Source organism: Nomascus leucogenys, chromosome 2 (genome assembly GCF_006542625.1).
Source record: "Nomascus leucogenys isolate Asia chromosome 2, Asia_NLE_v1, whole genome shotgun sequence".
Classification (NCBI taxonomy): domain Eukaryota; kingdom Metazoa; phylum Chordata; class Mammalia; order Primates; family Hylobatidae; genus Nomascus; species Nomascus leucogenys.
Window position 1 is genome coordinate 27,132,857 of NC_044382.1, and position 27,414 is coordinate 27,160,270.

At 46.1% G+C, this 27,414-nt stretch overlaps 1 protein-coding gene across 3 annotated transcripts in view; it reads left to right on the plus strand.

Moving 5' to 3' along the window:
- Positions 1–27,414, plus strand: part of FAT2 (FAT atypical cadherin 2) — an 86,257-nt gene that overhangs the window by 13,403 nt on the left and 45,440 nt on the right. For all 3 annotated transcript variants that reach the window (XM_030826266.1, XM_030826261.1, XM_030826257.1), the window contains exons 2-8: positions 9,295–12,573; positions 14,579–14,893; positions 20,564–20,622; positions 22,328–22,639; positions 23,642–23,852; positions 25,417–25,556; positions 26,152–26,433. In XM_030826266.1, the coding sequence (XP_030682126.1) occupies positions 9,315–12,573; positions 14,579–14,893; positions 20,564–20,622; positions 22,328–22,639; positions 23,642–23,852; positions 25,417–25,556; positions 26,152–26,433 (4,578 nt within the window). In that variant the 5' untranslated portion in view covers positions 9,295–9,314. The remainder of the gene's footprint in view (positions 1–9,294; positions 12,574–14,578; positions 14,894–20,563; positions 20,623–22,327; positions 22,640–23,641; positions 23,853–25,416; positions 25,557–26,151; positions 26,434–27,414) is intronic.

Consider the following 27,414-nt stretch of genomic DNA (forward strand, 5'->3'; position numbering starts at 1 on the left):
CTAGAACCTAGGGGAGGATCCCCCGTTCCCCTGTTCTGTGTTTAGAGCTTCTAATGAATAAATACCAGGCAGTGTTCTGCTAAGCTGGAGTTGGCTTTGATCTTTTTTTTTTTTTCACCTTTCCCTTTTCATGGATTTTAATGTTTTTCATCTAACAAACTCCTCCTGCCGGAGAGCCCCAGAAGAAGTGGGGCTAGAGTCGTTGACCCCTCAGGATTCCTCCCTTCCCTCCCTGCCACCCCAGGCCCTCCAGTTCTAAGGTCCCCTCTGGCTTAGGGATTTTTCAGCTGCAAATGCAAAACTCATAGATCCATATAGACAGCCCTAAGAGGAAGAGACCCCAGACACGCCTCTTCCTCTCTCTGGGCCTCATTGAGTATCAGGATCTGCAAACTCGAAGACCCACAGCAGCGTTTCCTTGCTGACATCTCAGGGTCTTTGCGTTGCCTGTTCTGTCTGGAACTCTCTTCCTGAAGATAGCTCTCCGGCTCTCTTCCTCACTCTGTTCACTCCCTGCCCAAATGTCACCTTGTCATATAGGACTTCCTGACTCCCCTTTAAAAAATAGCATCTCCCCTCCGTGCTCTACCCCTTGCCCCACATGACATTTCTTTATATCGCTTTTCATCACCTGACACAGTCAATATTTTCTTGTTTATTGTCTCTCTCTGCTACTAGAATACAATACCCACAAGAGCAGAAACCTCATCTCTCTTGTTCTCTGCTCTAGATGCCTGGCACAGGGCAGGCCCTCAGTCAGTATTAAATGAATGAATGAATGAATGGCTTTGGTAGAGGAAGCTCAATAATAAAACACTTTCTTCACATCCCCCACTTTGTTCCTTTTCTTCCCCAAAGCCCAGGCCACTGGAAGCCCTTTTCTCCCTTCAAATATTCATTTCTCCAGGGTCATACTATGATTTTGAGAGCTCTAAACATCTTAGTCTTTGTGGGCCCCTTCTTCCGTGAAACAATTATAAATGATAATTATGAAGTCATACATTAAAAATTATGTTCTATGACAGCATTGGTATAAAGATGCATATATAGTCATGTACCACATCATGACATTTTGGTCAGTGTGGGACTGCATATATGAGAGTGGGCTCATAAAATTATAATACAATACTTTTACTGTACCTTTTCTATGTTTAGATACACAAATAGTTACCATTGTGTTACAATCACCTACAGTATTCAGTAGAGTAGGATACTGTACAGGTTTGTATCCTAGGAGCAATAGGCTGTACCACATAGCCTAGGTGTGTAGTAAGCTTCACCATCTAGGTTTGTGTAAGTGCACTCCATGTTTGCACCATAACAAACTTGCGCAAACTTCTCAAAAACCATGAATGGTCACGGTCTTCAAATTATCCAAGCCTCAATTTCACAGTTCCAGATTCAGAGTAGTGAATGTCATAGTACAGATGATGATGGTACATCACTAACTGGTACTGAGTGTGTTCCATTTCTCTCCCTACTACTAAGGAGAGAAATTATTTCAGTGGCTAAGACTTGACTAGCAGGTACCTAGAATGTCACCATTCTTTCACTTACAGGTTTTATTCTGGTTCAAATAATGACATATTTCTCAGAATGTATTACCATCGTTAAGTGAGACATATCTGTGTTATTATATATCCAAACTCTTCAACCTAAAAGTTTTTCTTTCTTTTGTATTTAAAATAAACTAAAACATTTATTATTGATTCAATTTTCAAATTTAAAAGGCAATTCTCAATAATTTATTGACTATAGTAACTTTCTACAGTAGTCCTCATTGCTGAAAAGATGTTTAAAAACCCAAAAACCTATAGTATAACTTAATTGATTTAAACTAGGGGTGAGTGAAAAGCTGTTTTTAAATGTTCTCCTGGTAATTCTAATATGCATTAATAGTTGAGGCCACTGTTCCGGATAATATATCCCAGTTTGCTCCCTCAGATCATTCTCATACTCCTCTAAGACATAATTTGAGGACATATTCATTCCAAAAGCCAACCATTTTAAAAATACCCCCTTGTTCCTACACCATACTGCTAAATATACATGAATTTTAGCTTTTTCCCTTCCATATCTTTCTAGCCCACATATTAAGATCTCAATTTTTCTTAAGAGATTCTCCCTTTTCATTCTGCTTTAATAGTATGTGTAGTCCTGGGTCCTGGGTATGCCCGCTCTGCCTTATAGATGAGTGGACCCAGCATTCTTCTCTGAATCTCATGAATCCTGTGGTTCCTATGCCGTGCTCTTTAGAGCTGGGCTGTCCAATGTGGTAGACACAGGTCACATGTGTCTTTTAAAATTTAAGTTAATTAAAATAGGATAAAATGAAAAACTCAACTCCTCAATTGTACTAGCTGCATTTCAAGTGCTCAGTAGCCAGCCATGCATGGCTTGTGGCTGCCACCCTGGACAGCACAGAGACAGAACACTTCATCACTGCAGAAAGTTCTGCTGGGAAGTGCAGCTCTAGAGTGAGCTCCAGCGACTCCAGGCCTCTGGGATGTCTCTCCTCTTAGAATGTGGATTCTTATTCTGTGCTGGTGCTTGCATCCATCACCTACTAGATGAGTGAACCTGGGCACAGTCTTCAAATTATCCAAGCCTCAGTTTCACAGTTACAGATTCAGAGTAATGAATGTCATAGTACAGATGATGATGGTACATCACTAACTGGTACTGAGTGTGCTCCAGTGCTAGTATATTTGCCGTACTTTAACTCATTCAGCCTTCTCAACAACTCCATGAGGTAAGCACCATTATCTTCTCCCTTTGGCTGAAATCAGCAAGGTTAAATAACTACCCAGGGCCACACAGTTGACAAACTGAGAGCTGGGATTTGAAACCAGGTCTGTCTGATTCCAGAGCCCGCTTTCTTAACTTTTAATTCTGTCGAGTCCTGCATACTCTACCTGAAGACCAAGTGAGATAACACATGCAAATGCTTACTTGAAAATGTATAGATTATCATACAGATGTAAGACAGAATAATTTTTGTCATCAATAATAAAAAAATACTAATAAATGATGGGACCTCATGTCCCAGCTCTCTTTCATCCACGTCCTAGATAAGGATTTCCTTTGTAGTCATTTCTAATTCCAGACTAGGACAGGCCTGACTTTTACAGTCAACCCCCCTAAGATGGTCTCTCTGCCAGCTGATACTTCAGACTGCCGTTTACTGCGCCATTATTGGTTCTAATGAGGTGTTACTCTGCATCTTTCCTCCCTGTGCTTTCACTGTCAAATTATTGGTTTTCCCTGCAGTCCTGGGAAGTAGGTAGGAGTAGCTATTATTATCTCCATTTTACAGACAGGCAAATTGAGGCCCAGGAGAGATTCTGTGGCATTCTCAAGTCACAGGACCCATCAATGGCTCAAGCCACTGGCTCCTCTCCTGGCCACATCCAGTTATTTGTTTTGTTATATGAGAGTCTGACAGTGGCTGCCTACAAAATAACAAATGACTCACATGTTCATCCAAGTTTCTTGGAAGTAAATTAAGTCTCTCTCCCCTCAGTGAATTCCAGTTGTCTTAAACCAATAGAGCTGGTGTTCAAGCCCTATCCACACCAGAGTGGGAGACTTGAATGCGAAAATCCCTTTCTTGGTCTAATGTCAGATTACTCATCCCAGTGGTGTAGCCCTGTCCTGGTTCTGCTTCTCAAAAAACCATCAATGACTCCCTACTACTAAGAAGAGAAATTATTTCAGTGGCTAAGACTTGACTAGCAGGTACCTAGAATGTCACCATTCTTTCATTTACAGTTTTTATTCAGGTTCAAAGCACAGTCCCTCTTAATTTATTTATCTCACCTTTTTAAGGTTTTTCATAAACAGAATATGTTAAGGATTCTTTCTTGAGAGCCACAAGAGCCAGTCTTAGCACTGAACACCTGGGGCAGAGGGGTAGGACAATTAGAGGGGTTTGGAATCACCCATCCATTACAGCCCTTCCCTCTATATGCATACACATTATTTACAGACGAGAAAAAGGGTCCACGGGGCTTAGGTGACTTACTTGACCAAGAACAGACAGAGAATGAGTGACTTTAGGTCTCAGCCTCCCAGAACCCAGGTCAGGGATCAGCTTATTACACTGACTCTCAAACAAGCATTGGCAGGTGTATAACCCTGATCCACAGAGAGGAAATCCCTTCGCTGCCTTTGGGGGGCTCGTTTAGGGTCTGATAGAGACCATAGGCATGCACAGGCCAAAGAACTATGCCCGTATGAGTTGGAAGGGACTTCAGAATGCTTCTTATCTCCCCCAAGGACAAATATCCTCCTACAGTAGAATATGCTCCTCAGGTGGCCACCCCGATTCTGCTTGGATTCCCCCAGTGATGAGGAGCCCTCCACGTTCAAACTTTTATCAGTGAGTTGGATAAAGACATGAGTATTACAACTATCGGGTTTCTGAATGTCAGAATCAAGATCCTGAGAAGCTGGAGTAGAGAGCTGAAACACAGGGTGAACTGAATCACAGCCTCTTTAAAGCCCTACAGCACTAAGCTGCAGAAAATCAGCCTGCACAAGCAGAGATCAGGGATGATGGAATAATTTGTCTGAAAGTGTGTTTTGTTTTGTTTTGTTTTGTGATGGAGTCCTGCTCTGTTGCCAGGCTGGAGTGCAGTGGCGCGATCTCGGCTCACTGCAACCTCCAACTCCCTGGTTCAAGCGATTCTCCTGCCTCAGCCTCCCAAGTAGCTAGGATTATAGGCACATGCCACTGCGCCTGGCTAATTTTTGTAATTTTAGTAGAGACAGAGTTTCACCATGTTGGCCAGGATGGTCTTCATCTCCCGACCTTGTGATCCACCCTGCTTGGCCTCCCAAAGTCCTGACATCACAGGCATGAGCCACTGCACCTGGCCTGAAAGTTTTTATTATCCACAAACTCAACAGTTAATAGTATAAGCCAGGTGCTAAAAAGTAGTATTACTGGGTAATATTTGTTGAAAACTGTATCACGTATTGTGCTCAGCACTTATGTGCATTAACTAACTTTCATTCTTGAAATGATCTGAGGAAGTAGGTAAACTAAGGATCAGAGAAGGCAAGCCATTTGCCCAAGGTCACACGGCCAGAGCCTGTGTGTTGTTAGCCACCTTCTCCTGCCTTCCACATCTTTGAAATGGGGCTAGGAGTTACATGGAGGCAGAGTTGGTTCACACATATATCCTAAAAGGGTCCATTCATGGCCAGGTAGACACAGAACTAATGTACCCACACAATTATTCAAAAAATGGACTACTGAGTATGCATGTGTGCCCTCTTGTAAATGTGCACATTCACTCAGATGCAGGTCTCTTTCTGGGCCTGAGGAGCCAAGGAGCATGAGGCCCCACCCCAGACAAGCGCCTGCTCGCAGCTTCCCGGAACAGTCTGTGGCTAGGCCAGCAAGCTTAGACTCGACCAGAGACCAGTGGCTTCCTGCTGTGTTGGGGCACAGGCTGGACCTTCTCCAGAGGCTTCAGCGGACCCCACCCTCAACCCAGCCCAGGCTTTGATTCTGCCTTGGCATTAAAATCTAATAACGAATATGTCTTGAGTTTTGTCTACATACCAGGCACTGTGCTGAGTACATTAATGTGCATGATCTTATGTAGTCTCCATAAAACCCTATGAATATGAATGCAGTACTCTTAATAGCCCTCTCTCACAGATGAAAAAGCTGAGGTTCAGGGATATTGAGTAACTTTCTAAGGTTGAACAGGTAGCAAGTGGTAGAGCTGTGATTTCAAATCAAACAGTCAGATTCATAAATGACCACAGCTCTTTCCAGAAGCACAGTCAGGAGGAAAGAACCTGGCTCTAATTCTCACCCTGTGACTTTGGGCAAGTCTCTTTCTTTCTTTGGGACTTTATTTTCCAGCTTCCAAAAGGAAGGAATGATCATGAAAGGCTCTTCCAGCGTTCATTCTGTCACTGTGTTTCCTAAGTCTAGATTCTTCCATTTTTCAACTAGTATTGATTGAGCCTGGTTCTATACCAGGCACTGTTCTAGGCACTAGGGAATTCATCTGTGAATAAGATGCTCCTCTCTTCGTGGAGTCCATGAAGACAGTCATTAAACAAATAAACAAGAAAATATTGGGTAGTGATATATGTCATGAAGAAAATAGGGCAAAGTGATAAAGAGGGGAATTGACAGGAAGCCTACTCCAAACAGGGGCTCAGGAGGTGACATTTAAGCTGAAAACTGAATGACAAGAAGGAACTATTCATGTGAGAATCTTAAGGGAGGCAGTAAGTGCAAAGGCCCCGAGGCAGGTCCGGGTTTTGCATGGCTGCAGCTTGTGAACTGGAGAAGTAGCATGGGCCCAGGTGGTACGGAGCCTTCTAGGCCAGGGCAAGGAGTTTCTATTTTAATCTAAGTGCTATGGGAAGCCACTGGAAAATGTTAAGCAGGTAAGTCATATGAATTGATGTATGTTTACACAAGATGTTTTAAAATGGTGGTCCCTGGGTGTCGTGAACTAGGAAGGTAGTACAAGGAGCCCAATGTGCCTCTGCGCCCTGCAAGCTTGTTCACTCATCTAAACCTGGGGCCAGGAAACAGCTGTGCAGACACTGTTTCCTCCCTCAGCAAACTACTCCCCAGGTGTGCAGGTCCTACAGCCTGGGCAGGCCATGGGCACCAAGCCACCATCCAAGGGTGCATTCTTTCTGCATTTTATCCTCCTCCAGGGAGACCCCTCCCCTTCCCCTTCCCTACAGCTCATCTTAACGGCGCCTGCGCTGCAAGGTGCCGGTGCAGCCATGGAGCAGAGTATCTTGCTGGGGCCTGCCCAATACGGGTGCTGACCTGGTGAACAGGAAGCTCTCCACACAGCAGGGCAGGCAGGGCTGGGAGGCTGCCTGCACCCTGGGCTCATAGAGCTGTGGAGCCAGTGGACCTGGGACTGGGGTGAGGACTCATTTTCCCTTGGGGTTTCAACTTCAAAAGCAATGCCATCCTGCAGGGGTTGGGGGCCTAATGACTCAGGGTCCCCTTCTGTTTATGGGGGCTGGGTCAGGGGTAGGGTGAGTGTGGCTTTTGCCTGGGGCTGGCCCCACTATGGGCTTTAGCCCTAAGCATGGAGATACAGCAGGGGGCAGGCAGGGTGGGAAATGTACAGCAGCTCTTTGTGCCACTAGCTTTCAGACCTCGAATGAAGAATCTGCCTCCTTCCTGCCCTCTCTTTTCTGAGGTGCCTGAGCTTAGGGCACCACCAACAGAACCTCAAGTCGGGAGGCAGGTGGTAGGGAAGCTTGAAGGGTGGGACATATTGAAATTATTTTCTGTCACAGGCCTTCAGACCCCAATTTAGGCAGACTTTTCTATTCTTGCCTCTTATCTCAGGATGCTGTCAGCACGATCTTGGGGAACCCTGTGCCCAGTTCACACAGGACTCTGGCAAGACACGGCTCCAAGCCTCTCCTTCCCCCTTTGCCTTGGAAGTTTAACTCTTCCTTGGCTTTGAAGAGCAAGGCAACTGGAAAATCAGGTCTGGCCAGTTTCATCCAAGAATGCTCCAGCACATCTGGCTGGCAGCCACGAAGCTCCTAGGAATCAAGGCTCCCAGGGGCAAGCCAGGCATCAGCCTGGTGCACCAGCCCTACACATGGCCCTTCCAAACCCTGCCCCGCTTCTCCTGCCCCTTGCCCCATCCTTGGCCCTAGTGAGTCTCCCATTTTCACCCAGGCTGGAGTTCAGGGATGGGCTCTGTGGGAAACAGCAAGGGTCTAAGAGAGGCAAAGCATTTATTTATTATTAGTTCAACAAGAACTAACTCCCAGGGACTAGTTCTTACCCGGCCACACACTGTGTGACTTGGAGCTTGACTGATCTCGACTTTGGGGCTCTATTTCCCCATCTATACTCACCTATGATGAAAAGCAGGGACAGAACCCCATCATCTCTAATGTCCATTTCAACTCAGACATTCCAGAAGCCTGGGAGTTTTCATGTTCCAGGTTACAAGATGAGTCAGTCATGCCCTGTCTATAAGGGACATGTGGTGAAACAGGTATAAATAGGACTGGGGCAGGGAGGCAACCCTGGTCTGTGCAAGGAGCTCCCACTAGCTATAAGGCCCTGGGCAGCTCCCTTCCTTTTATGAACCTTAGTTTCCTATTATCAATAATGGCTGATATTAAATTAGAACTGACAATAAACTAGGCACTCTGATAAGTCATTTACCTTTATTATTTCACTGAATTTTCACAACAATCCTATGAGATTGATGATTTTCTTATCCTTATTCTACAGAAGGTCAAATGAAGGCTCATCGAGGTTAAATAACTTGCTCTAAAAGTCACCTATCTAGCAAATGACGGAGGCAGGGCTGAGAGCCAGGCAGCCTGATGCCAGGCCTGGGATCTTGGTCACTTTGCTTTCCTGCAGCCTCTGCATGTGTGGAAACAGCTCAGTTTGGCTAGAGCTCAGCCCTAGTGGAAAGGCCTTGTAGGAAGGAGAGAGAGAATAGTAGTTTAGAACCAGATTGCTAAACTTGGTTCCTGGCTAAGAGTTGGTACTATCTCACCATCACCCAAGGAGTCACAGAAAGTTTTTGGGAAAAAAGAGTAAGAGTTGAGGACTGTGTTCTAGCTGCCAAGTGCCTTCGAGAGAGCATTTTGAACTAGTCTGCTATTCTTCAGCCACGGGGTTTCTCAACCATGGCACTATTGACATTGGGGCTGGATAATTCTGTTGCAGGGCTGATACGGTTTGGCTGTGTTCCCACCCAAATCTCATCTTGAATTGTAGCTCCCATAATTCCCCAGTATCATGGGAGGTATCCAGTGGGAGGTAATTGAATTATGGGGGTGTGTTTTTCCTGTGCTGTTCTCGTGATAGTGAATAAGTCTTATGAGATCTGATGGTTTTATAAAGGGGGGTTCCCCTGCCCACGCTCTCTTGCCTGCTGCTAAGTAAGATATGCCTTTGCTTTTCCTTTGCCTTCTGCCATGATTGTGGGGCCTCCCCAGTCATGTGGAACGGTGAGTCCATTAAACCTCATTCCTTTATAAATTACCCAGTCTCAGGTATGTCTTTATTCTCAGTGTGAGAACTGACTCATACAAAGGCACTGTCCTATGCATTGTAGGTTGTTTAGCAGTATCCCCAGCCTCTACCTGCCAGATGCCATTAGCACCACCACCCCCAAGCTGAGACAGCCAAAAGTATCTTCAGACATTGCCAAGTGTCCCTTGAGGGTCAAAATCACCTCCAGTTAAGAACCACAGCAGTAGAAACCATTTTTTTTTTCCTAACTTGTGCCCTGTCTTTTATTTTCTGCCCAGGGTTTCGGGAGTTTTCCACCATGACTATTGCCCTGCTGGGTTTTGCCATATTCTTGCTCCATTGTGCGACCTGTGAGAAGCCTCTAGAAGGGATTCTCTCCTCCTCTGCTTGGCACTTCACACACTCCCATTACAATGCCACCATCTATGAAAATTCTTCTCCCAAGACCTATGTGGAGAGCTTCGAGAAAATGGGCATCTACCTCATGGAGCCACAGTGGGCAGTGAGGTACCGGATCATCTCTGGGGATGTGGCCAATGTATTTAAAACTGAGGAGTATGTGGTGGGCAACTTCTGCTTCCTAAGAATAAGGACAAAGAGCAGCAACACAGCTCTTCTGAACAGAGAGGTGCGAGACAGCTACACCCTCATCATCCAAGCCACAGAGAAGACCTTGGAGTTGGAAGCTTTGACCCGCGTGGTGGTCTACATCCTGGACCAGAATGACCTGAAGCCTCTCTTCTCTCCACCTTCGTACAGAGTCACCATCTCTGAGGACATGCCCCTGAAGAGCCCCATCTGCAAGGTGACTGCCACAGATGCTGATCTAGGCCAGAATGCTGAGTTCTATTATGCCTTTAACACAAGGTCAGAGATGTTTGCCATCCATCCCACCAGCGGCGTGGTCACTGTGGCTGGGAAGCTTAACGTCACCTGGCGAGGGAAGCATGAGCTCCAGGTGCTAGCTGTGGACCGCATGCGGAAAATCTCTGAGGGCAATGGGTTTGGCAGCCTGGCTGCACTTGTGGTTCATGTGGAGCCTGCCCTCAGGAAGCCCCCAGCCATTGCTTCGGTGGTGGTGACTCCACCAGACGGCAATGATGGTACCACCTATGCCACTGTACTGGTCGATGCAAATAGCTCAGGAGCTGAAGTGGAGTCAGTGGAAGTTGTTGGTGGTGACCCTGGAAAGCACTTCAAAGCCATCAAGTCTTACGCCCGGAGCAATGAGTTCAGTTTGGTGTCTGTCAAAGACATCAACTGGATGGAGTACCTTCATGGGTTCAACCTCAGCCTCCAGGCCAGGAGTGGGAGCGGCCCTTATTTTTATTCCCAGATCAGGGGGTTTCACCTACCACCTTCCAAATTGTCTTCCCTCAAGTTTGAGAAGGCTGTTTACAGAGTGCATCTTAGTGAGTTTTCCCCTCCTGGCAGCCGCGTGGTGATGGTGAGAGTCACCCCAGCCTTCCCCAACCTGCAGTATGTTCTAAAGCCATCTTCAGAGAATGTAGGATTTAAACTTAATGCTCGAACTGGGTTGATCACCACCACAAAGCTCATGGACTTCCACGACAGAGCCCACTATCAGCTACACATCAGAACCTCACCGGGCCAGGCCTCCACCACGGTGGTCATTGATATTGTGGACTGCAACAACCATGCCCCCCTCTTCAACAGGTCTTCCTATGATGGCACCTTGGATGAGAACATCCCTCCAGGCACCAGTGTTTTGGCTGTGACTGCCACTGACCGGGATCATGGGGAAAATGGATATGTCACCTATTCCATTGCTGGACCAAAAGCTTTGCCATTTTCTATTGACCCTTACCTGGGGATTATCTCCACCTCCAAACCCATGGACTATGAACTCATGAAAAGAATTTATACCTTCCGGGTAAGAGCATCAGACTGGGGATCCCCTTTTCGCCGGGAGAAGGAAGTGTCCATTTTTCTTCAGCTCAGGAACTTGAATGACAACCAGCCTATGTTTGAAGAAGTCAACTGTACAGGGTCTATCCACCAAGACTGGCCAGTAGGGAAATCGATAATGACTATGTCAGCCATAGATGTGGATGAGCTTCAGAACCTAAAATACGAGATCGTATCAGGCAATGAACTAGGGTATTTTGATCTAAATCATTTCTCCGGAGTGATATCCCTCAAACGCCCTTTTATCAATCTTACTGCTGGTCAACCCACCAGTTATTCCCTGAAAATTACAGCCTCAGATGGCAAAAACTATGCCTCACCCACAACTTTGAATATTACTGTGGTGAAGTACCCTCATTTTGAAGTTCCTGTAACATGTGATAAAACAGGGGTATTGACACAATTCACAAAGACTATCCTCCACTCTATTGGGCTTCAGAACCAGGAGTCCAGTGATGAGGAATTCACTTCTTTAAGCACATATCAGATTAATCATTACACCCCGCAGTTTGAGGACCACTTCCCCCAATCCATTGATGTCCTTGAGAGTGTCCCTATCAACACCCCCTTGGCCCGCCTAGCAGCCACCGACCCTGATGCTGGTTTTAATGGCAAACTGGTCTATGTGATTGCAGATGGCAATGAGGAGGGCTGCTTTGACATAGAGCTGGAGACAGGGCTGCTCACTGTAGCTGCTCCCTTGGACTATGAAGCCACCAATTTCTACATCCTCAACGTAACAGTATATGACCTGGGCACACCCCAGAAGTCCTCCTGGAAGCTGCTGACAGTGAATGTGAAAGACTGGAATGACAACGCACCCAGATTTCCTCCTGGTGGGTACCAGTTAACCATCTCGGAGGACACAGAAGTTGGAACCACAGTTGCAGAGCTGACAACCAAAGATGCTGACTCAGAAGACAATGGCAGGGTTCGCTACACCCTGCTAAGCCCCACAGAGAAGTTCTCCCTCCACCCTCTCACTGGGGAACTGGTTGTTACAGGACACCTGGACCGCGAATCAGAGCCTCGGTACATACTCAAGGTGGAGGCCAGGGATCAGCCCAGCAAGGGCCACCAGCTCTTCTCTGTCACTGACCTGATAATCACATTGGAGGATGTCAACGACAACTCTCCCCAGTGCATCACAGAACGCAACAGGCTGAAGGTCCCAGAGGACCTGCCCCCTGGGACTGTCTTGACGTTTCTGGATGCCTCTGATCCCGACCTGGGCCCTGCAGGTGAAGTGCGCTTTGTTCTGACGGATGGCGCCCATGGGACCTTCCGGGTGGACCTGATGACAGGGGCGCTCATTCTGGAGAGAGAGCTGGACTTTGAGAGGCGAGCTGGGTACAATCTGAGCCTGTGGGCCAGTGATAGTGGGAGGCCCCTAGCCCGCAGGACTCTCTGCCATGTGGAAGTGATTGTCCTGGATGTGAATGAGAATCTCCACCCTCCCCACTTTGCCTCCTTCGTGCACCAGGGCCAGGTGCAGGAGAACAGCCCTTCGGGAACTCAGGTGATGGTAGTGGCTGCCCGGGACGATGACAGTGGCTTGGATGGGGAGCTCCAGTACTTCCTGCGTGCTGGCACTGGACTCGCAGCCTTCAGCATCAACCAAGACACAGGTACTGGGGGTGGGGTAGGATGGGGTGCCAGGGCCTGGGGTAGATGGGCTGAAGGAAAAAGAAGTCAGCCTGCAGGCTGAAATGAAAGGCAATAAATAGGGATTCTTTTTCCTGTGTATTTTATTTTTAATTTGTTTTTACTGGGAATATATGTCTATATATGTGCATATACACATACACATATATGCACATATATTACATATTCTGTTTATAAAAGTAATACATCTGATTATAAATTTTTTATATAAAATTTAAAAATGAATGCTCCTCCATGTTCCATCACCCCAGATATAATCTTTATTAACAATTTGGTCTATAATCTTCTAAAGTTTCTTTCTTTGTATCTTATATATCATATATTGTTCATTTTATTATTATGAAAATACAGTATAATAGACACTATTCTAAAATTTACTTTTTTCATGTCATATAACATCAAGACATTTTGTCAGTTCATTTGTTTTAATTTGCCACATATTATTCTACCATATAGGTGTAATATTCTTATTTATATACTTTTACTTACATGCCTGAGTCTCTACAGAAAAAAATTCTTTTCTTTTTTTGAGATGGAGTCTTGCTCTGTCACCCAGGCTGGAGTGAAGTGGTTCGATCTCGGCTCATTGCAACCTCCGTCCCCCGAGTTCAAGCGATTTCTCCTGCCTTAGGCTCCCGAAAGTAGCTGGAATTACAGGCACCCACCACCATGCCCGGCTAACTTTTGTATTTTTAGTAGAGACGATTTTCGCCATGTTGGCCAGCCAGGCTGGTCTCAACCTCCTGACCTCAGGTGATCCACCCGTCTTGGCCTCCCAAAGTGCTAGGACTGCAGGCATGAGCCACCATGCCCGGCCAAAAAATTCTTAAAAATGAAGTTTCTAGGTCATAGGATAATGTGCATTTTCTGTGCTAATAAGTATTTCCAAATTGCTCTCCAAAAAGGTGACATAACCACATTCCTTTTTTTAAGTTTCAAGGAAAGTAAGTGTAAGTCAGCACTGTTTGAGTGCCCACTACTGGTAAGGCCCTAAGATAGGTACCTGGGAGAGATCCAAGGTGAATAAAGGCAGATCACTGCCTTCAAGGAGTTTGCAATTTGGTAGGGGATTTATTTCCACCAAAACCAAGTTGTAATAACTTGTTGTCAATGTTGGCTTTCAGCAACTTTTGTCTCTTAACGCCAGCCACTGAAAGAAAACAGCTTAATCTAATTAAGCTGTTTAATTAGAAAGAGCATTAGATTGAGAGTCAATCCCAGACCCAGTTCCTCCACATACTTGCTACATGATCTTGGTCAAGTCGTGCTCCCTCTCTGAGCCTCAGTTTCCCCAGCAGTCGTCTCTGTCATGCTATGGCTGTGAGCATGGGCCACGCCCTCTCACACAGGCCCTGTCAGTACAGCACGATCCAAGAGAGCTTGAGGTGTAAGCTTCTTTTACTCGTTCTTGGACCCTCAACTTCTAGAACAGTGCTAGCCCATCGTAAGCAATTTGTGGAGGGAATGAACTAAAAAATGAAGCTCAGCCCCTTAAAATCATGAAAATGATGGAGAAGGGAATGGCAATTTATTCATCAAATTCCTAACCCTGAAATTGATTATCTACCAGGACATAAAGTGTGAAGGAAACAGTTTAAGGACAAATATAAGAAAACCTCACTTACAGAATGTGAAATAGATCAATGGAACTTGGGTTTAAGTAGTCAAGAGAAAGTAGATAAACTACCACTGTCTTCTGAAAACCCTAAATATGCTCACCTGCTAAAGGCATGGGTCCATTTTAGCAGAGGAAGGCTCTGAGAGGTTCTAGAATAAGGATATTAATTCCCCTGTGTTCAACTCAGCACCTCCCACATTATATTGGTAGAAGCAGTTCCTTCTTTTCATAGAAAATCTACTTATTAATATCCTTTCCACAGTGCGGTTTGGGGAATGGTGGGTAAGGGTGATTTCTAAAGCCACTTTGAGCTCTAAAGCATTTTGGGTTTGCTGACTTACTGTCCCCAGGAATGATTCAGACTCTGGCACCCCTGGACCGAGAATTTGCATCTTACTACTGGTTGACGGTATTAGCAGTGGACAGAGGTTCTGTGCCCCTCTCTTCTGTAACTGAAGTCTACATTGAGGTTACGGATGCCAATGACAACCCACCCCAGATGTCCCAAGCTGTGTTCTACCCCTCCATCCAGGAGGATGCTCCCGTGGGCACCTCTGTGCTTCAACTGGATGCCTGGGACCCAGACTCCAGCTCCAAAGGGAAGCTGACCTTCAACATCACCAGTGGGAACCACATGGGATTCTTTATGATTCACCCTGTTACAGGTAAGGATCCAAAAAGCTGGGTGAACAGGGATCTCTACAATGGTGGTTCTCAAATTGTGGGCCCAAATCAGCACCATCAGCATTACTGTGAACTTGGAAATTCAAATTCTCCAGCCCCACCCTAAACCCACTGAATCAAAATTTCGAGGGTGAGGCCCAGCAATCCGTGTTTTCACAAGATATGCAGGGGATTCTGATGTGTTTCAAATGTGTACTAACATTTGACAATGCTGTTCTACAAAGTCCATCTCTGTGTGAAAATGAAAAGGATCTGTCTTCACGTTTCTTTCCTCGGGGCCCAAGGAAACCAAGCAGGTTGCCCATTGGTCAACCTGAGACTAGTTCAGACCTCCAAGTGGTCCCAATCTGACTCTCTCCTGAGTCATGAGCCACAGGTTGAATCCCTTAACCCTAGTTCCAGACTGATCTCAACCCCGCCCAGAGTGTTGGCAATGTGAATCCACTTATGTTGTCAACCATCTCAGGAGCACCTGCCCAAAGCCTTCTGGGACAAGGATGGTGGATGGCTGGGAGAAATCCAGACGTTGGAAGCTGGCAACAGTGAGTCAGACATTGCCCATAGAGGTGTTTTGTTTGATTTGCTTAAGCTTTAAACAATTATTTTTAAGTTGCAGCCAACACATAAAATTAGAAAATTCCACAAAACGTGCCAGATTTCTGGTTGTTCTTTAAAAATGGAAGGGTCGGGGCACCCTGTCTTCACAGTCCCTCTGGGCCACAGTGGCCCAGAGCCAACAGCCGCTCCATTTGTAGACCTGGCACAGATGCTCTGGTCCCTGCAGGTCCTGCCATCCCCTGTTGTGTTATTCCCAGCCTGCGTCCCTCATTGACACCACCTGCCTGGCTTTCCTTGGTGCTGCAGTGTGAGAGCTGGGTCCGGTTGCTGCAGACACTTCTTAAAGCCTCATCTTCCTCTTGGGGGATGAACAACAATCCGATTGTAAAGAAGGCTGACATATTCCCCACTGAACCCAACATCCTGTTTTCCGTCTCCAACAATTTACTCTTGTCGGAGAAGGATGGAACCTGGTGAGATTGGAGGAAAGGAAGAATGCAGTCCCTTTATTCTTAAGACAAAAGGTAACCAGGAGGAGGATGACACTGGGAGTCCTGGAGCAGACAGAGGGGTGGGTGAGATATAAGTGCCTATTTGCCTGGTAACATTTATTGCCAACCTTTCCTGTTAACCTTTGACCTCAGGGTGTGGAGTAGTTCTAGGAGGAGGATGCTTTTTTCCTGGAAAACAGGCTGAAGCTGGCTCTCTACCTGGGCCTACCCTGTCCCGCCCTCTTCAGGAGTGGGAAGAGATCTCTCACCTAAGGCATTAACTTCTCAGCTTCTTCCAAATCATTGTTCTGTTTACTATCAACAGTTCCCTGACAGCAGGTCTGGCAAAATGCCCTAGAGGGCAGAGATGTTCTTAGCCTTCCTGCAGTTGAAAGGAAGAAATCTTTATAAGCATGAACATTTTCAAAAGTAGAACAAATCACCAATGTGCCCCCAGCCCACCTTTCTCATCACCACCATTACTCTGTCCCACTTCCCTACTTGGATGCCTTGTATGGCTTCCCTGTGCCCTTAAGATAAAGTCAGTAAGCCAGACACAGTGGCTCACACCTGTGATCCCAGCACTTGGGGAGGCCGAGGCAGGAGGATCGCTTGAGCCCAGGAGTTTAAGAGCTGCCTGGGCAACATGGCGAAATCCCATCTGTACAAAACATACAAAAATTAGCCTGGTGTGATGGTGTGCACCTGAAGTCCCAGCTACTCAGGAGGCTGAGGTAGCAAGATGGCTTGAGCCTGGGAGGTTGAGGCTGCAGAGCCTGGGAGGTTGAGGCTGCAGTGAGCCATGATCACATCACTGGTCTCCAGACTGGGTGACAGAACAAGAGCCTGTCTCAGAAAAAAAAAAAAAAAAAAAAAAGATTCTGCTGTGTCCTACAAAGTCATGCCTGGTCTGTCCTTTCTGACCTCTCTGGCCTCATCTTGCCCCTCTCCTGCTGCCCCTCCCCATGTTCCAGTCACATGGCCTGCCTCAGTCCGGGCCCCTCCACGCAGGACTTCGCATGTACCATTCTCTCTAACAGGCGACTCTTCAATCCTTTTGTCTGGTTAATTCCCGCTCTTCTTTCAGATTCCAACCTAGCTGTTCTTTCCTTAGAGAAGTTTTTCCTGATACCCTAACACACTTTCCAGCACCACCTACTCCTTTTTGCGACGTTTATCCTACAGGACGTTATATTCACTTGTGTGATTATCCCATTAATCATCTGTGTCCCTCAGTAGACTTCAAAGTTCCCTGAGAAAAGGGACCCGAACTGTTGGTGCCACCATAATTTCTTCAGTACCTGTCACACAGTAGGAGCTCACCAAATAATTGCTAAATGGATGAATGAGTCTCTGCCAGCATCCACAATGTTTTGTTAAGCCCAAGATTCATTCACATACTCAGCAAATGTTTAAAGGTGTCTGACCTTACTAGGCTTCTAAACAATGTGCCGTGGAGTTATATGAAGATAAATAAAACACAGTTTCAGGTCTTGAGAAATTCAGTCCATTAGGAGCATGAAGATTTGGATATAAACACGATAGAACCAGTTTGAAAGGGCATAACATTGTAAAATATGTGTAGATACAGTGCCCTGCCCACTCAGAAGAAGGAGGAAGCTGCTCTGGGTGGTGGATCTGCAAGGGCTTCACGGAACAGGGGTGGTTATGCTGAGCTGGAGGGTGGGAGGATTTTGAGAGGCAGCAGTCTGGGAGAGCAAATGGGCGAGGATGATGACACAGGTGCTATCTGAGAGGGAGGAAGACCCTGATCTTGTTGAAGACATGCAAGTAGATGGACTTTCTCAAGGTTTATCTCAGTTCCACCACTTATAAATAATGAGATCTTGGGAAAGTGAGTTACCTGCTCTATGCTTGAGTTTTCTCACCAGTGAAATGGAGATTATAACAGAGACCACCTGGGCTGTTGTGAGGCTTAAATGAGTTAATATACAGAGCTATAGAAAGAGCTTAGCTGAATGCCTGTGCATGTGAGAGTTCCAAAAGGATTGGTTCTTTGATGCTGCAGGAGGGAAGAAGAGGAAGATGAAGATGGAAAGGCAGCTGGGGCAAGACTTAGATTGTGGTGACTCAGGATAAGAGGAGTTAAAGATCAGGAATCTATCAGAGGTGGAATCAACAACAGTCAGAAAACTGTTGGATGTGGGAAGATGAAGGGTCATATAGGGGTCTGAGATAGGGTGTTGGGGAAACATTTGTTTGGAGGAGAAAAATGGTAAGAGTGAAGTCCACTGAGCGCCACCTTATCCAGGAAGGGTGAGAGGGGTTTTCTATGCACCTTAGTGAACATGCACACAGCCCTATGGAGGTGGTTCTGCTATGTCCCCATTCTATTCAGGCACTTCCTGGGAACCCTGATACTGACTTCAGAGAGGAGGATGAGGATGAGAATAGGGGCAGGTAAGCCTTCTATCTTGGCTCACTGCAACCTCTGCCTCCTGGGTTCAAGCAATTCTCCTGTCTTAGCCTCCCTAGTAGCTGGGACTACAGGCACACGCCACAACATCCAGCTAATTTTTTTGTATTTTTCGTAGAGACAAAGTTTCACCACATTGGTCAGGCTGGTCTTGAACTCCTTACCTCAGGTGATCCACCTGCTTTGGCCTCCCAAAGTGCTGGGATTACAGGTGTGAGCCACCATGCCCAGGCGACAAGCTGCCTTTTTTACTCAACAATATATTGTGTGCAGCATTTCCCCATCTACAGAATGTATTTTGAATAGTTGCTTAAGATTTCTTTTTATGTAAACTGTATACAACTCTTCCCTTATATGGATTGTGTCCAATTATTGGCTTTTTAAAATGTGACTCAGGTGAACACCGTGTGAACTCATCTTCCCAGATGTATGCACTGATTTCCTTAGAATACATTCCTTAAAGTGGGATGAGAAGTTCAGAACTTAAGCCAGAAAGATGTTAAAGGTCAGCCAATTCAACTCCTTTTGCAGAGGAGGCTGGGGTTGAAATAAGGTTGGGAGAAATAAGCAGGAGCTTCCTGGAGTCAAGGCGAGGCACAGAGGGGATTAGTGGGTCCCCTGTAAGGAACCTGAGGCTGGAGTTGGGGGTTGGCAGGGCCATAGGAGGGGAAAGGATAGGCTGAGGCAGGAGGTAGCGTCCTTCCTGGAGGCCTCCCAATCCCAAAGACCCTGAATGCTTTCCCAGCCTCACCATGACCCCTAAGCCATTCCTATCCCAACATATGAATTCTCAGAATTGAATTGGTTGTCAGGACTTTTTCAGATGTAAAGATAGAAACCCAATGCAGATTGGCTGAGGCAATAAAAGACATTTGTTTTCTTACTTTACAGAAAATTCCAGACATAATATGGCTGCAGGCACAGCTGTAGCCAGCATTGGAATAATGTAATGAAGGTGCTGCCTCTGCTTATCTCTTGGCCTCATTTTCTCTGAGTGGGTCTAGCCTCAGGAGTCCCTCGTCTTGTTGCTGTCAGGCTTCCTCCTGTTCTCTCAGCACAGCAGCAGAAAAAGTCTCTTTCTAGAGCTCTTGCAAAAGTCCCAGAATGGATTCTCATCAGACAGACTGGTCCCTTGTCTGTTGCAGAGCCAGTTGCAAGGGCCAGGGGGATAGTCTGTGCTGACTGGCTATCCTTGGGCTATAAACTTCTCCCCAGGTGGGTCAGCCTCACCCCAGATAATGAAGGACTAAAACTAGGAACGGTTCTAATTCCTAATTAGAACCTAATTCTCCTGGTTTCCCCTCAGGAGAACTGGGGTTTGTTTATTAAAAGAAGAGGGAATGAATGATGAGCAGAAGACATCCAGATGCAGACATGTTCCATAGATTTTAGTGACAAGGAACCAAAACTGCATCACAGCAGTGCTGACATTGACCCTTGTGCACCAGTAACCCTACTGGTTGCTTCCAGCTGGCAACCATCCTGACTGGGGAGGCTGCTCGTGGTGGGCCGATTGCTAAAGTTTTGATGTATCACCCCTGCCTAATAGAGAAAGCAGGAAGTAGCTGGGAACTTCACCTGACACATTATCTCTGCTGTTCTCTCCCAGCTCCTCACTTCCCCCTTCCTTTCCCCCGAGTTTCATTTCCCCTTACTGTTCTGATGCTCCTCAGCCTACAGTGAGGTCATATTCCAATAGACCCATCATAAGTTGAAAATGCTGTAAGACTAAACTGTGTTTAAACACCGAACCTACAGAACATCGTAGCTTAGCCTTGCCTACCTCGTATGCGCTCAGAACACTTGCATTAGCCTACAGGGGGCAAAATCATCTCACATAAAGCCTATTTTATAATAAAGTATTAAATATTTCGACATTTCAGTATTTGTACTCAATGCTTCAGTATTTGAATACTGAAGTGAAAGTAAAAAACAGAATGTATGGGTACTTGAAGTATGGTTTGTACTGAATGTGTATCACTTCCACACCATGATAAAGTAGGAAATTTAAGTTGAACTATCCTAAGTCTGGGATGATCTTTATGTGTTCTTCAAAGATCAGAAGAATTCTTATCTGAGATTTGAATGTAATTCTTGAAGTTGCCTCAGTAAAGTGGCCCTGAAAGCCTTTTGCTCATGTCTCTCCCCTATCATCTCTCTCCCAGGTCTCCTGTCTACAGCCCAGCAGCTGGACAGAGAGAACAAGGATGAACACATCCTGGAGGTAAGTAATGGTGGTGAATCCATCCACTGGGTTTGAATGCCTCCTACAGAAGGTGATTTATGGAGCCACATGAGGCCTTGGAGCCACGTGCATGTCTAGCACTGTGGCTGAGGACGGTCTGGGTTCAGGGAGGAAGATATATGTGAGCTGAACCTTGCTGGATGATCCTTGGATCTTTGCTAGCTCCTCAGCACAGAGAAGGGAAGGAGTCTGAAACTGTGCCCAGGCTGGGTAGGCACCATTGATTGATTAGTGATGGCTGCAGGGAGTGAAGGAGAGGGGAGCACTACATGTGTGGTATGTACTTATCGAGTCCAGTCCATCCCTCCTGGCTCAGGGAGACAGAATCATTCTCGGTCAAACACTAGGTCAGTAGCAGAGCCAGGATGAAAACCAGACATTTGCCTTCTAGATCTGTGCTCTTTCTAGGATGCCTCTAAAATCACATAGGCATTCCTGGTGCCTATTCCAATGATAGGCTTTGGTTAGTGACCTAGAGGGAATGAAATCAGAAGAGAAGGAGATCAGGTGGAAATTAACTATTTCCCCTACTGAGCTGTCTTTCACTGATGATACTTTAAAAGTATCAGGAGGGGGGAATACATATTCCTCAGCAGGAAACAAATTTTGCCTTTGATACTTCCAGGCTCTGCATATTCTTTTTCCTTTGGTAAGAAACAGGTATTATTGGCCAGGTGCCGTGGCTCATGCCTGTAATCCCAGCACTTTGGGAGGCTGAGGCGGGCAGATCACTTGGGGTTAGGAATTCAAGACCAGCCTGGCCAACATGATGAAACCCCATCTCTACTAAAAATACAAAAATTAGCCAGGTGTGGTGGCAGGTGCTTGTAATCCCAGCTACTGGGGAGGCTGAGGCAGGAGAAGCACTTGAACCTGGGAGGTGGAGGTTGTAGTGAGCTGAGATCGTGCCACTGCACTCCAGCCTGGGCAACAGAGCGAGACTCAGTTTCAAAAAAAAAAAAAAGAAACATATTATTAGTAAGAAGTAGCTAAATGGCCTTCTAGAATTCCTAGGGACTGAAAGCATTCTCCACAGTTCAGTAACAGATATTTACCTTTAAACACCAAAGTGTTTTTTAAAATTCGAAACCATTCCAGGTGGAAGTGTTCTGTCTGATGTGATGCCCTTGGGGCTATTGATGCATGTGATTATTTGCCCCTGCGTTAAATAGCTACCGGTTCTGAAATGGTTTGGGGGCGTTTTCTCACTCTGGATTTCATTGCATGCATCAGGCCACGTGTCTGACTCAGAAAGTACCACTCATTCCCTCATAAACATTTTCTCATTTGTTTTCTCTGATCTTGAGCAGCTTAAGGAAACCAGACAGCTAAGATTATGAGGAACACAAGCAAGTGAAAAGTAGGTAGCCTCTGAGAAATGGCCCAGGGGTTGTCCCACATAAACAGCACCAGCTTTTGTGTAGAGACTCTGACTCTGTCTTCTTCCAGTTCTTTCTGCTTCCTTTCTCTGTTCTCACTGGCTTTCCCAGGGGCAAAGTTGCCAGAGAGCTGAGTTCCAAGTAGGTGAAGTTATGATAATAAAAAGTACAAGCTTATACCAAAGAATAAACTGACTACTATTTCCAGGTTGTTAAAAGTGGCGGTAGGGCTGTGGTGGGTGGCAAAGCATAGTCACTAATTTGCAATTGTCAGCTCAGGTGCTTATGCTCAATTCTGCTCCCAGGTGACTGTGCTGGACAATGGGGAACCCTCACTGAAGTCCACCTCCAGGGTGGTGGTAGGCATCTTGGACGTCAATGACAATCCACCTGTATTCTCCCACAAGCTCTTCAATGTCCGCCTTCCAGAGAGGCTGAGCCCTGTGTCCCCTGGGCCTGTGTACAGGCTGGTGGCTTCAGACCTGGATGAGGGTCTTAATGGCAGAGTCACCTACAGTATCGAGGACAGCGATGAGGAGGCCTTCAGTATCGACCCGGTCACAGGTGTGGTGTCATCCAGCAGCACTTTTACAGCTGGAGAGTACAACATCCTAACGGTGAGCAGACAGAAGGAAGCCACGGAGGCAGGAGTGGCATGCTGGTTAGTGGCCTTCTTTGAGAATTCAGGAGGAGGGACACAGCCCGCCAGCATAAGGGAAATGGTACTCTCCTTCCTGGCCTTCTCCCAGAGAAACTGGGAGTCCCAGCTTCAGCCAAAGAATCAAATTCTGGGTCCTTCTCTTTGAGGACAATAAGGTCTTTGCCTGGGAAATCCCCTCTATTCTTAGAGAGAAGGATTTAGTGAGAGTAACAGGGGCTTTGGAATCAATAAGCCTGGGTTCCAACCCTAGTACTGCCATTTTACACCTGTGTGACCTTGGACAAGTCATTTAACCTTTGTTTTATCATTTGTAAAATGGAGATAAGAACGTCTTTCTTGTGAGAAGCCAATAGGTCAGGTAGCTAGTGCATGGGTGCTTACATCAGTCAGCCTGAATTCAACCCCAGTCTCATTGCTAGCCAAGCATTTCATCTGGCAGGTGAATCGACCACACTGAGCCCTAGTTTCTCCTTGTAAAAGACAGATGATAACAGGACCTCTTCCAAGGTTATTGTGAGGATTAAATCAGATATTGCTCACAAAGCTCTTAGAACAACGCCTGATAATAGTGAGTGCTCAATAAATTCTAGCTTGTTAGGTTTATGGTAGTTGGGAAAAGCAAAGGGCATATGTATGTAAAGTTCAATTTAGGAAGTAGCACACAGTAAGTCTTCAGTTAACAGTGGCATTTATTATTTTTATACTAGCCACGAGGTTCTTGAGCACAGGTTATATGTTTTGTTCACCACCGTGCCTGCAGCAACTGGTAGGGTGCCTGTTTACAGCAAGCCCTCAAGTGTGCATCAGATGAATGAATGACTGGATGAGAGGCCTGCTTGGTCAGAATCACAGGACGCTCTGGTTCTTGTCCTGGCTGCTTGGGTGTTCTTGTCCTGGCTGCTTGGGTCTTCTTGTCTCTTGGCCCCAATCCTCAGTTTTGGTGTTGGCCTCCTTTCAGATCAAGGCAACAGACAGTGGGCAGCCACCACTCTCAGCCAGTGTCCGGCTACACATTGAGTGGATCCCTCGGCCTCGGCCATCCTCCATCCCTCTGGCCTTTGATGAGACCTACTACAGCTTTACGGTCATGGAGACGGACCCTGTGAACCACATGGTGGGGGTCATCAGCGTAGAGGGCAGACCTGGACTCTTCTGGTTCAACATCTCAGGTGAGGCAAGGCCTAGGGCCCAACAAGGACCAATCCCTCTCATCCTTATACACCAGCTCTAGTTTTCCTGCTACAGTCCTTCTGACTCTTCTCAAGGTCAGGCTCCTTGGCAGCCCCTCTTTCAGCCCTGAGTGGGGACTGCCTCTTCCCTGGTTCTCTGGGAGCACAGGCAGTAAGAACGCCATGTCTGCCAAGCTTTCCTTTCACTCCAGGCATGATCTCTAATCCCAGCCAGAGTTGGCAGTGCCTCAGTTGCCCCAAGAGCCTAGGAGACCTAAGATGGTTCAGGAAGACCCAGAGCAGAAATGCTTTGTGTTTCCTTTCCTGCCTCAATGTGAAAATCATAGTTGACTGTGAGCCTGCCATAAGCTATACCCTGGAGCCATGCTCAGTGTTTTGGCTCCAGGTTTCGCCCTTGAGATCAGGGGAAAGTGCCCATTCTCATTCTAGGAGGCACTTGGATCCGGGCTCTGATGGCCTTCCCTGAAATTCCTCTCTGTCTCTAAATCAAGGTTTTGCTTCAACATCTGGGGGTCACAGAACCCTTCAGGAATCTGACGAATGCTTAGGTCCTCTTCCCGGAAAGTTGTGTGCACAAACACACACAAATGTAAATCTGCATACAATTTAGAGGATTTATAGGTCCTTTGAAACCCATCCAGGGATTCCAGGTTAAAAATCTCTAAGAGTTTCAGCACCCACATGAACATGGAGTCCTGGTACAGTTTTCCGTCCTGGCTAAGAGTAGGATAGGATATATGCCCTTGACCCAAGCTCTTTGAACCTCCTGGACTTACTTCCAGTTCTAGTTTACTGCTCTTTTGTTTAACTTTTTTCTTTAATACCAAATTAATGCATGTACCGTCTAAAACATTTCAAAAACACAAATGGGCTGGGCACAGTGGCTCGCACCTGTAATCCCAGCTACTTAAGAGGCTGAAGTAGGAGGATCACTTGAGGCCGAGTCCAAGGTTACAGTGAACTATGATTGCACCATACACTCCAGCCTGGGTGACAGAGTGAGAGCCTGTCTATAAATAAGTAAATAAGCACACACAAATGAATGCAGAGAAGAAAATAAAAATCACCTAAAGTTCCACCAATCAGAAGATAATCCACTGTTATAATGTTGATGTGTTTCCTTCTTGTCATTTTTCCTTTACACACACACACACACACACACACACACACACACACCCTTAGGGTTATATTAAAATATTGTTTTATAATATTTTTAAATGTAATATATCATGAACATATTTCCATGTCACTAAACATATTTCTATATACTAGACATTTTAAAAACATGTTATTTTATATTTAGATTCTTATAGTTTATTAATCAATTTGATTTATTAATAAAATTCAAATAATAACTTGACAACTTGACAGAATAAATTACAGTTTTAGGACTCCTTGGTGGAATAAACTACAACCTGTCACTCAGATCTTGTACTGTGGAATTTACCACCATGTCCTCTGAGCCTGACAACCAAAGCCTATCTTATGCTATGCTGCCTAAATCACTGAGGTTGTGTGTGCTTTCTCCCCACTCCCACTCTAGGTGGGGATAAGGACATGGACTTTGACATTGAGAAGACCACAGGCAGCATCGTCATTGCCAGGCCTCTTGATACCAGGAGGAGGTTGAGCTATAACTTGACTGTCGAGGTGACAGATGGGTCCCACACCATTGCCACCCAGGTTAGAGGCCTCAGCTGGGGACCCCTGTATTGAGAGGAGATGGAAGGCCTTCTCGGTTGGGATGAGGCTACAGAGGTTTTCTGTGGATGTGGTGTTCCTCAAGGAACACTGAATTTAGAATCAAAGTTCTTGTCTAATACACTCTCTACTGCTGTGATCCTGGGAGAATTCTTGCTCCCACTCTGGATCTGTCTATAATTGGGAGCTTGTTTAAATGAGCAGTTTTAATTAAAGATAGAGTACAATGGGGCTACCATGGGTATAGGGGGATGATGGTTGGGTAAGTGGGGCTCTGAATTTCTATTCTGGCTTCAGCCAGAGTTTTATCTGTTTCTTACATTTGGATTTCGCACAACATTTCACTTGATGGAAAGGCCCTTCAGGAAAATTTTTGTTTTTGAAAAACACTAGACTGTGCAGCATCTGAAGGTCTTTTGATTTTGAAATACTGTCCTTCATTCAACAAATATTTATCAAGTGATGGCTGAGTGCCAGGCACTGTGCTAGGCCTGGGTGGTACAGGGAGGTCCAGACAGACCCAGTCCCTCTTCCCCTGAGGCTCGCAGTGCACCTTCTCCCTCACCTCCCTCCCTAGGTCCACATCTTCATGATTGCCAACATTAACCACCATCGGCCCCAGTTTCTGGAAACTCACTATGAGGTCAGAGTTCCCCAGGACACTGTGCCAGGGGTGGAGCTCTTGCGAGTCCAGGCCATAGATCAAGACAAGGGCAAAAGCCTCATCTATACCATACATGGCAGCCAAGACCCAGGAAGTGCCAGCCTCTTCCAGTTGGACCCAAGCAGTGGTGTCCTGGTAACGGTGGGAAAATTGGACCTCGGCTCGGGGCCCTCCCAGCACACACTGACAGTCATGGTGAGTAAATGGAAAAATCTGGTGAGAATACGTTTGCATGTAGATGTGTAGGGGTGGACATGCTTGGAGACATGCTGAAGGTCCCCCTTCCCCTGGTGAGCCAGGCGTACCAATGCTCATAAGAACCATGCACGAGACAGAGTTGTGACATTTCACAGCTGGCTAAGGGCACCTTCCATAAGGGATGCCTGGAAGTGAAGGTAGAGATGGGACGGCTGCCAGGGAAACTCCTGTCAACCTCAGCTTTCTCTGGACTCACCCCAGATATTCCCCAAGAGCTCTCTCCCTGCTCAGTGACTTCATGACACAATGTGGATTCATATAGTGTCAGAGATGGAAGGGACACGGAGCCTCTCCCACTGAGAGCAAGGACTAGGGTCAGGCCAGCAAGGCATGCAGGACACAAAATGTAAGGAGGGCTCACTCTCTGGGCCATGTGCCTGCATTTTTATCACCCCAAGAGTCAGGGCCTCTTTAAATTTTGCACCCTGCTTGCCTCACTTGTTTCCCCCTAGTTCTATCCCTGACCCTGCCCATTTGTTTCATCTTACACCTGAGGCCCACAGAGAAAGACAGACTTCCTCACTGTCATACAGTTATTTATGATGGAACCAGAATCGGAGCCTGGCCTCCTATCTTAAAGATCAGGGTTCTTATGTGCTAATTTATCATCCTCTGTGCATATAATATGTATTCAAGGCTCTGAGAAGTCCTGCAACAAAGAAAACTGTTTGACTGCATTTAATTCAGTGCTCCCCAAATTTATGTGACCATATAATTTTTTTCCTGCATAACATGTTAACATCTTGAAGAATGAGTATTCTCTGAGATGTAATTTGGAAAACACTGCTTCTCTGCCTATTTCTGCCTTTCTCCTAAAATAGAATTATCCATTAAAACAGCTGAGCCTAGGAATCATTGACTGATCCATTTACATAGATGAAGAAAAAGAGCATATAGATTAGAACAACATTTAAAAGA